Source organism: Rhinolophus hipposideros (genome assembly GCF_964194185.1).
Source record: "Rhinolophus hipposideros genome assembly, chromosome: 4".
In the NCBI taxonomy this organism is placed as follows: Eukaryota; Metazoa; Chordata; class Mammalia; order Chiroptera; family Rhinolophidae; genus Rhinolophus; species Rhinolophus hipposideros.
Window position 1 is genome coordinate 37,738,452 of NC_138050.1, and position 16,238 is coordinate 37,754,689.

General features: G+C 42.4%; 1 protein-coding gene across 6 annotated transcripts in view; it reads left to right on the forward strand.

The window, feature by feature from the left end:
* Positions 1 to 16,238, forward strand: part of DLC1 (DLC1 Rho GTPase activating protein) — a 388,497-nt gene that overhangs the window by 367,396 nt on the left and 4,863 nt on the right. For all 6 annotated transcript variants that reach the window (XM_081046330.1, XM_081046331.1, XM_081046332.1 and 3 more), the window contains 9 exons: positions 3,825 to 3,888; positions 6,008 to 7,434; positions 7,897 to 8,073; positions 10,574 to 10,733; positions 10,854 to 11,052; positions 12,631 to 12,844; positions 14,382 to 14,496; positions 14,987 to 15,205; positions 15,990 to 16,207. In XM_081046330.1, coding sequence (XP_080902456.1) covers positions 3,825 to 3,888; positions 6,008 to 7,434; positions 7,897 to 8,073; positions 10,574 to 10,733; positions 10,854 to 11,052; positions 12,631 to 12,844; positions 14,382 to 14,496; positions 14,987 to 15,205; positions 15,990 to 16,207 — 2,793 coding nt within the window. The remainder of the gene's footprint in view (positions 1 to 3,824; positions 3,889 to 6,007; positions 7,435 to 7,896; positions 8,074 to 10,573; positions 10,734 to 10,853; positions 11,053 to 12,630; positions 12,845 to 14,381; positions 14,497 to 14,986; positions 15,206 to 15,989; positions 16,208 to 16,238) is intronic.

Consider the following 16,238-nt stretch of genomic DNA (forward strand, 5'->3'; position numbering starts at 1 on the left):
TTTCACAGAAAATAACTCCTTTTGAGAGGCCTAAACAAATGTTCCAGAAAAATAGGCAGTAGCCATCCGCAGTGTAGTGAGAGCATCTTCCTTTGACATGCGCTGCAGGTTCTGAGCTGTCAGCAGAGTAGTTGGAGGTACTTGTTTTACTGATTGTCTGATACTCATCTCACTTGCTGCTAGCCTCTTCCTCATACTTGCTCATCCCATGGAATTCAGGGACCCACAAACCATGAAGCTATCATGTGGTCTGAAATATTTTGAGTAGGTGATTTTAAATATAGATGGTAGTATCATTACAGAAGAAGTTTTGCTTTAATAAAATATTAAAATTTTAATTTCATATCTTTACTTTAAATAAAACTTGTTTAAAATTTACTTTAAATAAAGTAATTCTTCCATGGTTTTCCTTTGCTGTCATTACCTCCCCCCAATACACAGACACACACAGATGTTACAATTGCTCCTATGTACACTCTAGTGTTCTGCATAAAGATTTATTATAAATATTTGTATCCTTATAACGTTTGCAGATCTTAGTGCTCCTTTGGTCAAAAATCTGGTAGGAGCTGATCTCTTAAAATAGTCTATTTAGGGCAGACGACTTGTAGACTTAATGTTTTCTTGAGAATGATGATACTCGCTTAAAGTACGGTAACGACTGAAAGTTATAATTATGGAACTACTCAGTTTTTTGCATTTTGATTGCCAGTGGACATTCTTACACTCACACTGGGTAAGGGGTTTATGTATCCGTTTCCTTGGAGAGATTGGCTTTTGTCCCAGTCTTGCAAGCTTTGCTGTATAATCCAATCCCGATGATAAAGCCAAGTCGCATTTAGTATTATACTGGAGGAGTGATTTGTTTGTCTTGAAGCATATGCAAATGATAATGCAAACTGTGACCTACTATTAGAATACCTCTTGGGAAATGTTCTTTGTCTTTCTATCACCTCTGAAAAATATACCATGTTGCTCTTTTCCTTTGGACTTACACTGATTGTTTATACACACACCAAAAAATTACATAAGTAAGGTGATAATCGTATAATGATAAATAGATATCCATACTATCATCTTCAGTCTGCACTTTCTTGGAAAACAACCCTTGAAGTGCCTAAGCTATGTAAAGCAGCCTCCCATATAGCAGATTTTAACTTAGTTCCTAGTTCTGTTCTATTAAAAGGTAAGCAAGTCATTTTTTTTCTAAATACACTATTTTATTATTTTATTTTTTTTAAGGAGGGTGCAGCTCGCAGTGGCCCATGTGGGGATCGAACCAGCAACCTTGGTGCTATTGGCACCACGCTCTAACCAACTGAGCTAACCGGCCGCCCCCAAGCAAGTCATTTTTTTAAGCAGCTGCACTAATTCTAAGAAAAATACCTTTAAGAATTGGCACAATTTTTATTTGTCAGGTCTTGAGAAATTGTTTCTTTTTCTTTTCTCACATTTCTCTTGTATTTTTCCCTGTTTTCATTCTGAAGAGAGGCCCAGATGCCCACCTGCTATGCTTTTATCGGGTGCTTGCAGCTCCGGGCAGCAAAGCTCTTGAACCTTTGATGACCCACCCTTGAGCTCTCTCCCCCTTCAGAGCAAGGTGCAAGTTAAGGCAGCAGATAAGACTGACACATTCCTATGCAGCAGAGGGCCCTATGAGCCTGAGGGGGTGGAACAACTGCTGCTTCTGGACAGACGGTATATGACACCAGTGTTCTGCCGCTCATTTGAGGAATCATAATCAGGATATTAACCGTTCCCATATATTATCATGATTAACCTTTATATTAGAAAAGAATGAAGAAGGTACTTTTTGAGTGACAGAGTCACCATGTTTAGTCACGTGGCCTTAGACAAGAGCTGTGTCCTCCTAAGCCCCCATTTCCTCATCTATAAACTGTAGCTTAATAGTAATCCCTGTACATTAGGGTTGTTACAAGGTCCCAAATGAAATAATACGTATGAGGCACAGGCATGGTACCTGCCCCGGAGTGAGCCCCCCAGCTCGTCTAGCTGGAACTGTTATTTCATGTCAGTAGTGTCTGTCTCTAAGTAGGTGAGGTCCCATCAGCGACATGCTTCGGAGGTCCTAGGGGACAAATGAATCCCACAGAAACCCCAGGGAATAACTTCAGGGCTTCAAAATTGAAAGGCGATTAGCTGGGCACTACAAACAGAAAGAGATAATGTTGACCTTTATAACACTGGCCTCCTGGGTCTTTTTTGTTTGACTCAAATCTAGAGTTTGTGAAGTAAGCCCCTCCCACACTCCCATAGGCTGCCATGCCTAGTAAACTTGGTTATAAACACCACTCAACCATTAAAGCCTAAATGAAGTCAAGTGGGTATTTGGTTACAAGTTTGATTAATGAAACCCAGACCTAAGACTAACTGTAACCATTCCAGATTCTTTAATCTTGAAAACATTTGAGAATGAAAACACTGTGGGTATAAGTCATTTAAGTAATGGATGCCCCTTAGAAAGGAACCTTATATCCACTGACTTTTTCTTAGTTATTCGTTGTCTTTCTCTCGCCATCAACAGCGAGTTTTCCTGAGCGTAGGTGCTCTGAGTTATCTTTGTTTATTCTATAAACAGGCTACCACATAATCTAGGAAATCAAAGGCAGTCTTATCAGCAGGCAAAAATACTTTCTATCTTCCTGCACGTCAAAATTGTTAGACGAGTTGCAAGGACAGGATTAGAAACCTAAAGCCTCATGGAAGCGGTCTCATGGTCAGTTTGAATTTGTGTGAATTAAATGCTCGTATCCTAAGAAAATGAAGGAATTATAATACAATTGTAGGAAAAACTGAAAGACCAACGATGCAAGACCGTAGATATGTTAAAGGTTCATTTGAGGAAGATTAAGTGATGACCATCTGGAAGATGTTAGAAAGAATCAGGGCTTGACAAGCTGTCTGTCATTTACACTTGCATATCATTTATTCCTGCACATGTAAAGGGTTTCTTTCTTCAGCTATTTCATTATCTCCTAGTGAGGGTTGTTGTGTTTTTTCTTTAAGTATTTCATTTTCAATGAAACTAAGTTATTTCTCTAATATTAAATTAATATTACTACTGTTTGGCAAGGGGAAAAAAAGTATTCAAAGTTACAGTATGACTCCTGTTTCAAAGAAGAATCAGATCCAAGACTTTGATCCTTGAAGCCTCAATATACAACAGTTTTTAGTAATCATTTGCACTATTTCTGTGACTCTACCCAACATTATTCTGTACTGTATAGGAAGCTGTAAAAAGAACAGGGTATTAAAAGGGCCTCAAATTTCCTTTCTGTGTAAGAACTCACTAAAAATTTTTTAAGAAGTCACTAAATTTTTAAACAGGCAACCTAAGATTATTATTTGTTGGAGGTCACTAAAAACGGTTTTATTTTTATATGTGAACCTTGACTTGAGAGAGAACACAGTGTTTATTTTACCAATGACTGCTTGGTTCCTGTCGCTGTTACTATTTCTACGAAAGGAGCCATCACTGGTTTTTATTTCTTGGCACTGTGTGGAGCTACCTAATGGCTCAAGCTAGGGATATTGAGAGTTGTGTGTTCCACGAAAAATAGGAGGCACCCGACAGTACCGTACTTAGAGTGCGCCATTTTACTGTGTAATAGTAAATTGAAATGAAAAATCTTAAGAAATATAAAGATAATTTAAAACTCACATTTTTTAAAAGATTCTAATACTCTGAAAATGTAGATATTAATGGATTCCAAGAAACTAATTAAACATGTCAACTGTTTGGGGGAAAATATTTATCCACCCATCAGTGATGTCCTATCTTTGCTAATGTTTTTTCTTTGTAGGCGTCTAAATACTTTAAACAAATGTGCGGTGATGAAACTGGAAATTAGCCCTCATCGGAAGAAAGTAAGTATATAAAATGTATAATAACAAACAGCATAAGAGAATAGGTTTCATATAAATTAAAAAAAAAAAATGTGTAATAACATGGGATGAAATGGGGTAGAGTAGAAATTGCATTATGTGTTTTCTAATAGGTTTTGGTTTTCAAACTCTTATTTCCTTATTCCCTGATTTATACATTTTTATTGTTATAAATCAGTCAAGTTTAACAGACTGTGTAGCCTTATGTAGTTGAAACCAATCAGTGCAGCCAGCCAATAAATTGTTTTTCCTACTGATTTTTTTAAATTGAAATATAAATGACATATAACACTGTATGAATTTCAGGTGTACATGTAATGATTCAATATTTGTATACGCTGTGAAATGATCACCACAATGAGTCTAGTTAATATCCATCACCACAGAGTTGCATTTTTTTCCTTATGATGAGAACTTTAAGATCTATTTTCTTAGGAACTTTCAAACATACAATACAGTTTTATTAACTATGGTTACCATGCTATACATTACTTCCCCAGGACTTATTTATTTTATAACTGGAAGTTTATACATTTTGATCCCCTTCACCCATTTTGTTCATCCCCTCAACCTCCCACCTCTGGCAACCACTAGCCTCTTATGTAGCTTTCTTATGTGAGTTTTCCTGTTGTTTTTGATCTGAACAAATCATCTATTTTTGCCTTATTAAACTCAATGCCTACTCCACATTCAAGGGATGGGGCTTCAGGCATCCCAGTGGATTTTGCTTTGCTCCCTACAGAAAGTACAGCTAAAGTTCCCAGTTATAACAGTATGTTTCAAAGCTGCAGATTCAAGTGAAGTCTGGTTTGTGGGACAGTGAAGAATAATAAGAGTTTTAGAGGACAGAAAGAAATTGGGAGAGAAAAGAGGGCAGGAAATCCCACACATTCTATTCAAATGGTGACACATAACTGAATCGGATGGTATTCTCTTCTACGTATGAAATGTGAAGACCTTTTATGAGATGTTAGGCGACGAGGTGGGTGTAGTACTGGGAGTGAGTGTCACAAATTAGAGTAAACAGGAATAAGTCTGGTCAGAGAACATACTTCTGACTGTTCAGAGCACAAATTTTAATTAGCCTGGAGTCCCTGGCCTGCATCAAGTTGCCTTCCTGGGGGAGTTAAACCTTTTAAACAAATGAACTCGAATCTTAACACGCACTGAGCTGTGGAGAAGAGGATACAAGTCAGCGTTTAACGCTCTCAACTCACTGTCCTGTGAAATTTGGGCCATATGATAGTTTCCACACCAGTGGGAAAGATACGCATCATACTGAATCATGCCTTTTGATACTTCACCTGAAAGGCTCAGATGCAATGGCTTATGTTACATAGTATAACCCTGAATCCTGCCCATAAATCAAGCATAATCAGCAAAGATGTTACTTAGTGTTTGTAAATGTTACGTGCTGTCAGGACTGGGTATTTGTGAAGCCTTGTTAAATTGCCTGGAGCGTGTCTGAGGTTGAAACTTCACAGGACACTATGCCATTAGCAGTAGACCCGGTGTCTGGTGGAGGAGGGAACGAGAAAGCACAGGTAAGAGGATAAAAAGTATTGGACCGAAGAGATGTGATGGCTTTACTACCTCGCTTGGTGTCTCCGTTAGTCTGTTGGGAAACCTTAGGAACTTTTAGCGTGGCTAGAGACGTTAGTTACCACCCCTCTTAGTGTTGGAAAGCTACCTTTTTAATTGCAAAAGGAAATATAAACACACACTGTCAACAGACAGCAAAATTGGAGGCAGAGCAGAGGGAGACCTACCCATTGCTGACTCCAGTTCAAAATATTTTGCATGCCTGGAATTTTCACAGATCTCAGAGGTTTCCTCTGTGAGCAATTAAAGAACAGCCTATAGATCCCAGAGTTTCCATAAAATAACTTATTTAGCTTGAAACACTTGATCAGGCTTTTTCCTGTAACATTCTTTACATACATCACTGTTATTTAAAAATAATAATAAAATAACGATATAAGCGGGGAATTGCCCCTGCTGGTGTATTACGGGCAGTTTCCTAGCCCCCTGGACCCCTGTGTCCTACTCCCTGCCTGCTGTTTGCCAGTCCCAGGGATGAATGGCTTTATTCTCTTTGCAGAGTGAGGATTCAGACGAGGATGAGCCTTGTGCAATAAGTGGCAAATGGACTTTCCAGAGGGACAGCAAGAGGTGGTCCCGACTTGAAGAGTTTGATGTCTTTTCTCCAAAGCAGGACCCAGTCCCTGGGTCCCCAGAGGACCCCCATCTGAAGAACGCCCCGAGCCACGAAAGCATGCTGACAGACCTCAGCGAGCGCCAGGAGGTGGCCTCTGTCCGCAGCCTGAGCAGTGCCAGCAGCCTCCCTACCCATGTGCCCCTCGATGGAGATGCTGCGACACCCAGGACTAACTCCGTCATTAGCGTCTGCTCCTCCTCCGGCAACTTTGTCGGCAATGATGACTCTTTCTGCAGCCTGCCCTCTCCCAAGGAACTGTCCAGCTTCAGTTTTAGCATGAAAGGCCACGAGAAAAACACCAAGTCCAAGACCCGAAGTCTGCTGAAACGCATGGAGAGCTTAAAGCTGAAGGGCTCCCACCACAGCAAGCACAAGGCGCCTTCCAAGTTGGGGCTGATCATCAGCGGGCCCATTCTGCAGGAGGGGATGGACGAGGAGAAGCTAAAGCAGCTGAACTGTGTGGAGATCTCTGCACTCAACGGCAACCACATTAATGTCCCCATGGTACGAAAGAGGAGCGTTTCCAACTCCACGCAGACCAGCAGTAGCAGCAGCCAGTCTGAAACCAGCAGCGCCGTCAGCACACCCAGCCCTGTCACCAGGACCCGGAGCCTTAGTGCCTGCAACAAGCGGGTGGGCATGTACCTAGAGGGCTTCGATCCCTTCAATCAGTCGACATTCAACAATGTTGTGGAGCAGAACTTCAGAAACCGCGAGAGCTACCCAGAGGACACTGTGTTCTACATCCCAGAAGACCACAAGCCTGGCACTTTCCCCAAGGCCCTCTCCAATGGCAGTTTCTCTCCCTCAGGGAACAACAGCTCTGTGAACTGGAGGACTGGGAGCTTCCACGGCCCCGGCCACATCAGCCTGAGGAGGGAAAACAGCAACGACAGCCCCAAGGAGCTTAAGAGACGCAACTCCTCCAGCTCCATGAGCAGCCGCCTGAGTATCTATGACAACGTGCCCGGCTCCATCCTCTATTCCAGCTCAGGAGACCTGGCTGACCTAGAGAACGAGGACATATTCCCCGAGCTGGATGACATTCTCTGCCACGTGAATGGGATGCAGAAGATAGTCAACCAGTGGTCAGAGAAGTTTTCAGATGAGGGAGACTCTGACTCAGCTCTGGACTCGGTCTCTCCATGCCCATCGTCTCCCAAACAGATACATCTGGATGTGGACCACGACCGAGCCACACCCAGTGACCTAGACAGCACAGGCAACTCACTGAATGAACCCGAAGAGCCCTCCGACATCCCTGAGAGGAGAGATTCTGGGGTTGGGGCCTCGCTGACAAGGTCCAATAGGTAAGCGCTTTCGTTCCCTCTCCAGATCGGGGGGCGGGGGGTGTCAGAAAAGGACTCTTCCAGTTGTGGGGGGGAAATGGGATTAAGTCTGGCATTGGTAGCCATGTAAGTGCCTAAGAAAGACCGGGAAACCGTAACATCCAAAAAGAATGGATATTGTTGAAAGGGTACGGACGATCAGTTGGAGAAGAGGAACTTAAGTTCCTGTGGGTGGATGATGGGAATGGTTGTACAACAATGCGAATGTACTCGATGCCCTGAACTGTACACTTCAAAATGGTTCAGAAGGTAAATTTTATGTTCTTTTTGTTTTACCGGGGGAGGGGGTGCAAAGAGAATGTAATGGAAGTTGAGTCCTCTCGGTTCCTCAGATCAGATGCCAGCGAGCAGCCCAGTGCAAATTTTGTGACTACCAGTGAAGAAGCCTCGGGCTCACTGACTTCCTTGTCTCTTCTCTGGCAGGCACAGACTGAGATGGCACAGTTTCCAGAGCTCTCATCGGCCGAGCTTAAACTCTGTGTCACTGCAGATTAACTGCCAGTCTGTGGCCCAGATGAACCTGCTGCAGAAATACTCACTCCTGAAGCTCACTGCCCTGCTGGAGAAATACACCCCTTCGAATAAGCATGGTTTCAGCTGGTAAGACTTTAAACTGCTCCGTACACTATAACTGAAAATGTTTTCGGTCAGCTGCTCAGGCTGTCTCAACACTGAGTATATGACAGTTCTGTCCCTTTTAATACAAGTCTTTAGTCTGTCATCCTCATGCAGTCAGTCTCTGCCTTCTTGAGGCCACGTTTGATACTGCATAAGCCAGTTTAGCTTTAGGGAATTACCATCCGCATCGGTTGATTGAGTTTTCTGCTCTCTGTGTGACAAATTGCCGGTTGAGAGGGCAAGAACGCATTACTCTTCCATTGAGTTGTACAGGCACTTCCTTCCCGGCGGTAGGAATAGCCCACCATAGGTAAATGTATGTACAGTATCAGATCATATTTTGTAAAGAAGGAAGGGAAAGAGAGGGAGAGAGGGAGGGAGGAAGGGAGGGAGGGAGGGAGAGAAGGAGGAAGAAAGTGTTTTAGATCGTATAATGTAATGAGACCCACTTTGAAATACAGTAATTGAGACACAGTAATTGGCTTTATAACCCTATTGTATGTTTTTAGAAGTCATTTTTGATGTGACCATTTTATAGCATCACTCAAAAATCTACCTGTGCTAAAGATTTTAGGTAATGTTTTCTCCAACAAAAACTCTTCAACAGTGATTAATGAATTTAAGGAATTCACTGTTCTAAGCTATTATAACTGAAGTATACATGAAGATAAAATTTATTGGATGAACCGTCCATAATTTGGAAAATACGGCCCTTGCTGTGTACAACTGGTGGGCCAGACAGGTCATGGGTATGGTCTAATACCTGCAGATCTTTATTTTTCTACTATCAGTGCAAAGCAGAGAAATATCTCTAGATTGACATCCTGGCACATTTTGCAGTGTCAGCTGGGTATCCTTAAGTCTTTTCACTACTCTGAGTGTTTATTATCCAATTGCACAAGTTACTGGAGAGTCAGTGGAGCAGCGTAACTGTTCTTTCTCTCTCCGGCTCCACCTCTCCTCAGGACTCGTAGTGAGTTTAACTTCAGCATCAAAGCACCTCCTGTTCAAAGGCTGTTATTATGTGAGCCTTGCTAAATACAGAAGTTGTTTGTTCTGAATGACAGAAATAAGTATTGACCGGTTTATCCCCACATGCTTCAGATTCTCGGTGGAGATCGTAATGTGTTCTTTGCACATTCCACTGCTGGGCTTTTCTCCCCCGGCAAAGCAAGTATTATGCATGCTTATAGCCGTGATACCATATACTTAACTGTATGGAAATACAAATTTGGCCCTACATTTTAGTTCCACCTTTCCTAGAGCTATAAACAGTACCATGTTGAAGCTGTTGGGAAGGAATCAGAAGTCAAATCAGTCTGTCTCCTGCCGTGTTCCTCTGCGTGGAGAGTCATATTTTCCCGGCTAGCTATTTAAAAACTGCATGTTTTACATTCTCATTTCTGAGTTGCCCACCCCCTTCCCACAAAACCCTCAAGAATCTGAAAGTCTACAGTACTTCTTGAGTTCTGGTCAGTTTTTCCAGGGAGTCAAAACCAAATATAAAAGCCTCACATTGTGGGATCCACAGAGTAGGGAGAAATTCTACACAAAGTTTTTTTTTCCTGTTTGGCCTGGCCCTTTCTTGTCTCCTTCAGAGAGGTCGTTTGTAGAGCTGAAATTTCTGCTTGACAGCGTTAAATGCGTGACATCGGTTTCCTGCTGTTGCATATACTGCTGGGGCTGGACCTGGTTTTAAGACTCCAGGGAGCCTGAGCTAAGCTTACAAAACCCTCATTGTTCTTTTCCATCTTCCTTTAGACACCTAAAAATGTTATGTTCTTCAGGGTCATCAGCTAGAGAATTTATGTGACTTCGGATCATTAGCTTGGCCCCTACTGTTTAGCTCTGGAGTCGGTTGTTCTGTTGGACCAGCATCACGTATTTGCCGCTGTCTCATCCAGCATTACCTGATCCTTTTTACCCTACCTACTTTGGATCTCCTCATGAGCTTAGAAATGATTCTTGTCTGTTTGCAGGACAAAAGGGAACTTGTTTTTCAAACTCTGTCATGAAGCACCTCATTGAGGGCTTGCGTGTTGTTTTCTTCTGTTCCTTCCTGTGCCACCATGTTGTAAGGAAGCCCATCAACTCCCTTAAGAGTATAGACCCAGTTCTCAGAGTGAACAGCAGAAGGAGAATCTATAACTGATGAAGTGTGACCGGGCCTCACAGCCCCAGTCACTCTTAGAAATGACTCTTCTAAGACTCTTAGAGGATCTTGAACATCGCTGTCCAATGGAACTGCCTGCGATGGTGGAAATGTTCTAAATTTGTGCCATCCAATATGATAGCTACCAGCTGCAAATGGCTAGTGAGTGCTTGAACTGTGGCTTGTACAGCTGAGGAACTGATTTTGTCATTTTATTTTAATGTAAATAGCCCCCTTATGAGCACAGATCTAGGGCCCACTGGTGCAGAGATGGACGAGAGTAGACAGACAAGTAAACCTCACCCCCCGCCCCCAATGTTCTTTACATAGGGCTGTGCCCAAGTTCATGAAAAGGATCAAGGTTCCAGACTACAAGGACCGGAATGTGTTCGGGGTCCCTCTGACGGTCAATGTGCAGCGCACAGGACAGCCCCTGCCCCAGAGCATTCAGCAGGCCATGCGCTACCTCCGCAACCATTGTTTGGATCAGGTGAGAGCCACTGCCTGCACGTCCCACTGAATCATGGGAGCTCAGAAGCATGCTTCCTTTTCTAGTTCTGTAGGGACCATGTTGCTTTCATCTTGACACTTAACATTTTTCTTCCAACAGGTTGGACTCTTCAGAAAATCAGGTGTTAAATCCCGGATTCAGGCTCTGCGCCAGATGAATGAAAGTGCCATAGATTGTGTGAACTATGAGGGGCAGTCTGCTTATGATGTGGCAGACATGTTGAAGCAGTATTTTCGAGATCTTCCTGAGCCGCTAATGACGAACAAGCTTTCAGAAACCTTCCTACAGATCTACCAGTGTGAGTGTTCTTTGATCTTAACACTATCTGGCGGTGGGGGAAAAGTAGGACCAATTGAAATCTGCAGTTACCTTTGATGTCATTCTTTTGCACCCACGTGTGACCTCTTGGAAACACATGTCATCAATTTCTTCCTTGCCTCCTTGTTTGTGGAACAGGTTTCTGTATACCCGTGGAATAATGCAAAAATAAATATCCCTTATCATCGTTCTCTAATTACTGAACCAATTGTATAATTTTAACTTCTGATCCTGGAGCTCATTCTTTGATTTCTTTCTAGAACAGGGTTATCTAGGAAGCTTAAAAGAGCAGGTATCAAGCTCTTTCTCTGACTTGTCTACAGAAATCTCAGTTGCTTCACATCTCACCAGCAGAGCCTGTTGTGTTTAAAATTTCACAGGTGTCTGTGTGTTTTATCTTGCTGTAAAATGAATAAATAATCTTTTTCTGTTATTCATCTCAGCTTCTGCCAGAAATACTTGGGAAAACAATACCCATGCCCTTCTCACTTTTAAGTAAAGCTTAAAGCAAACAGTTGTCTAAATTAATGATCAAGATCAGGATTATAGCTTTTACAGCCTTGTGTTTTTCTTGGCTCAGTGTGGCATTACAGCAATGTAATTTGAAAGCAGCTTCTCTTAGTGCTCAAATTGTCTTTAGCTGGCGCATTGGACTTTATTTTATGAGAAATGGAGCTGGTCTGGATTATTTCATTATTTGTTTCATCCTTTCAGATTTTATGAAAACACAGGTCACATTTTCCCCACCAAGGTATTTGTTATGTATTGTAACCATGGAGCTGTTTAATCAGTTTGTCCTATGGAGCTGCATTTGAGTGACTTGATTTTTCCACCACATGCCTTTTACAAGAAAGATTTGCCTGGTAAAGGAGACCTGAAGGTTGGGTTTAGCATTTTCTACATGTGTATTCGTTTATGGGTCTAGTTCTCAAGCATGTATTTTTATAATAGCCTCTCAGTAGGCTTTCTAAAACTTAAAGAAATTACTCGTTAAATATGTCTGCTGTTTAAATTGACTAACTATTTGAGCCGCTTCCTTTTCCCGTTTCAGGAATGAGCAGATCACTTAAAATTATGAAAGTCCCCACAGATAACTGAATATTTTGTAGTCAAGACTAAGAAATCTCAGTTGTTATCCTCTCATACGTATCTTAGATAAGGTGTTTCATTGAAACTAAGCAAAAGTATAAGTGTATAATGTTTTCATTGAGAATGGTAAATTAGGGATTTCTAAAAAGTACTTAGAAAAGAAAAAAGTATTCTGTAAACTAAAAGAACAGGCCTCATCTGGAGTTGAACTCTGAGATGGATTTAGGAGTCTGTTGGCATTGTGGGTGTTTAAAATATTTTAACTCCTCCACAGGCAGGAAATACTTGAGGGTAGTGACGCTGGTGGCGACCCTAATTTCTTCCATATTAACCTTGAGTACACTTTCTGCAAGTGCTTGTTCAGGACGGGGCTGAGGTCTTTGATGCTGATGTGTTTGCTTTGGGACGTTTCCTTGCAATGTACATGGAAAATCACTGAATTGATGGGGAAAATGCTGGTGTTGTGCAGATGTGCCCAAGGACCAGCGCCTCCAGGCAATCAAGGCCGCCATTATGCTCCTGCCTGATGAGAACCGGGAGGTTCTACAGACGCTCCTTTATTTCTTAAGCGATGTCACAGCAGCTGTGAAAGAAAACCAGATGACTCCCACCAACCTGGCCGTGTGTCTAGCGCCTTCCCTTTTCCACCTCAACACCCTGAAGAGAGAGAATTCTTCTCCAAGGTACCGCTCAGAGGACATGTGCTTGCACACCCTTTCCTTCTAGGGTTGTCCCCGTGTTCTTGTTGGATTCATACCTGAATCAAGCCAAAAGGAGTTGGACCTCTTCCTTTCTTCACAGCCTATGCAGCTCTCCTGCCCACCTTCTTTCTTTCTTCTCAGCTCTCAGGGTGTCACTTCCTGGGCAATCTAGTTACAACCAGGTTTGGAGAGAGAGATCAGGATTTGTGCTTCTCCATGGGAAATGTTTAGCCCGACACTCCCCAGTGCCCTCTGTAACTTTGTCATCGTACTTTCCGCCAGCAAAGAATCCTGCAGATTTACCAGCCTAAACTACTGGACGGGGGGATGAGTCCTGGTGGCTTGTCTTCTTCACAGCCAGTGAGGCCAAGCTTCTGGTCTGTACTGATAGTTGAAAGGAAGTAGCTGGGTCTAAAAGAACGAAGGATAACGTTGAGCCTCAAAGTGAGGACCTGGTTTAAACCAGTTGTTTGCAAAGTTTCTCCTGAGATGAATACAAGATAGAAGTAGCTGTAGAAGAAGTCAGAGAACCTGGAAAATCACAAAGGCTGATACTTGTTCGGCACTTATTCTGTCCCGGGCACAGGACTGCACCCTTGACATTCCTTAAATTCTCTTTTAATCCTCATAACAAGCATAGGAGGTGAAGATACTGTCAGTATCTATTTTACATTAGAGGAAAGTGAGACTCTAGGGAAGGTCAGTTAAATAAGGAACTTGTCCTTGTCTAACAGAAGAAATGGTAGAGCTAATTGGAGCTGCTGACTTACATGAATATTTCATGTAAAGGCCTCCTAGTGGAGTGTGTGAAAAAGGAGGTGCTAACTGGCCTTAACCCCACATGCCAGTCCATCCATCTGATCCTGTTCCTTCAGCTCTAAAGGAACTTGACAAATTTTTCTTAGCTAGAAGCATTGGACCTAGTTGTGCTAGTCAAAGTTACCATTGCTTCTGAAAGCCATGCAAAAACTAAATATCCTTTTAACTAGTCCTAATCATTGAATGGGGCATTCCAACTTCAATGGGATAGAGATCAGAGATGAGCAGAAGAGAGAGATCAGATAAGATTAAGGCAAAACCTTTAGGAAACCATAGATTTTTCCCTTCACCTTTGCGGGGGCGGGGGGGTCCTGTTTATTTAAACTGGGAAGAATAGTGACACTATTTACCCCAATGTCCAGTTCCTCCCACCCACACCCCCCTCTTAGCTGCCTTTCTTCCTCCTCACCACACAAACATAGACCTTCCAAGCTGCCCTACTTAAATAGGAACCTATTTAATGTGACAACTTTAAATAGCCAAGATTTCATTAAAAACAGTCTCTTTCATGTTTTTTGTGTTTTGTTGATAAAGCTGAGAAATTCTAGTGGCCAAAGTAAAGCTCTCTTGAACCCCTTAATGACAGATAGGCTCCAGTGAAATGCTTTTTTTCCTCTCCTGTGGGTTTCCTCGACTAATTCATTGATTTGAAAATATATAAATATTTGAATCTTTCCCCCTCTTTATTTCTTCTACCTAGGGTAATGCAAAGAAAACAAAGTTTGGGCAAACCCGATCAGAAAGATTTGAATGAAAACCTCGCTGCCACTCAAGGGCTGGCCCATATGATTGCTGAGTGCAAGAAGCTTTTCCAGGTAAAGAGTTGGGAAACTTTGTTATTTATTAAGGATAATGTGAATAGGGATGAAATCTTAGTTGTAATACTTGTTCATATCTTACCCGAGCTGGAGATCATACACATAGCCTGAGAATGTCTTATTTATATATGTTATAATGTTTAAGTTCATTATATTTAGTATGTTTAACTAAATTGCCTGCCTCCATACCCCCTTACTTAAAAAAGTGAAAGCAACAAATTATCTGAAATAAACTCTGTGTCTGAGAAATGTGCTTTCATCAATGTAAGCCCTTTTTAGTCACTCACCCTCCTACTGTACCTTTCCAAAGAAGAATACCTTACACCATCATCTTTGTAGATACCTTTATGAAGATGGTTTGTATCCTCGCGATACCATGTGAGGTGGGCAGGGACACCCCTCCATCTGTGGCATTTCCATTATGGGCATTGAGAATGAGCACAGGCAGACTAAATAACCTCTTTTTGGTCCTTCTCGTCCCTCACAGGTGCCTGAGGAAATGAGCCGATGTCGGAATTCCTATACTGAACAAGAGCTAAAACCTCTCACTCTAGAAGCATTAGGACGCCTTTGTAATGACGAGTCAGCTGACTATCAACACTTCCTCCAGGACTGCATGGACAGCCTGTTTAAAGAGGTCAAGGAGAAGTTTAAAGGCTGGGTCAGCTACTCTACATCTGAGCAGGCTGAGCTGTCCTACAAGAAGGTAAGTCATCTCCCTGTTGTCAGCCAGTTGAATTCCCATGGTCAGGACTTGGGTTCATCAGAGATGAGACCCTTTTGCCAGTACAGCTCTCTGTGGAGATCTGTCACCTATTCCCTTCCTTGCAGAGCTGGGCAGCCAGGTTATTTGATTCAGAGTAGAAATCAGCCCAGTGAGAAATACTCATCTAACAGTTGTCAGTGGAATCAAACTATCTAATGCAATCCTTTGGTTCTATAGAATCACACGCGAGTTCCCTAGAATGTTTTCCTAGTGGCATTGGGCATTTTATGACATGCTTAGATTTGAACATAATATGGTCAGAATCCCCTTGCACTCTCCTGTGTTCTGACTCACTCTACTCTTGACCCTTTAATTAGCAGGAAGCACGTGGGAGGGAAATTACCTTGTTAGGCCCGAAAGCCCCTTGAGGGCAGGTATATGTTATATGGCTTAGTAGGGTATGAGGTATCTGTTGCTACTGTCTCAGAAACAATGAGAGCAGTCTGGATGGCCATGCAGGCTTTGGGGTTCAAATACATCATCTGACTTTATTGCACTGACCTTCATATGGGTCCCAGGAAAACAGATGGAACAATTTTGACCTGAAATTGTTCTGTTCACTTTCTGACCCGCCTTTCACTATCCTCAGGGATGACAACCTATTAAAGTCATAGATACTTACTAGCCTCTAACCACATGACCAGGTACCCAGCCAGAAATTAGTCTTCAAAGTGTAGGTGTGTGTGAATTGTCTTAACACTGGAGAACATGTGCTTTTTTTCAGGTGAGTGAAGGACCCCCTCTAAGGCTTTGGAGGTCAACCATCGAAGTCCCTGCTGTGCCTGAGGAAATCTTAAAGCGCCTACTAAAGGAGCAGCACCTATGGGACGTAGACCTGTTGGATTCAAAAGTAATTGAAATCCTGGACAGTCAAACTGAAATTTACCAATATGTCCAAAACAGCATGGCACCTCATCCCGCTCGGGACTATGTTGTTTTGAGGTGAGAGCTTCCAAACTGGTTATTGTGGCAT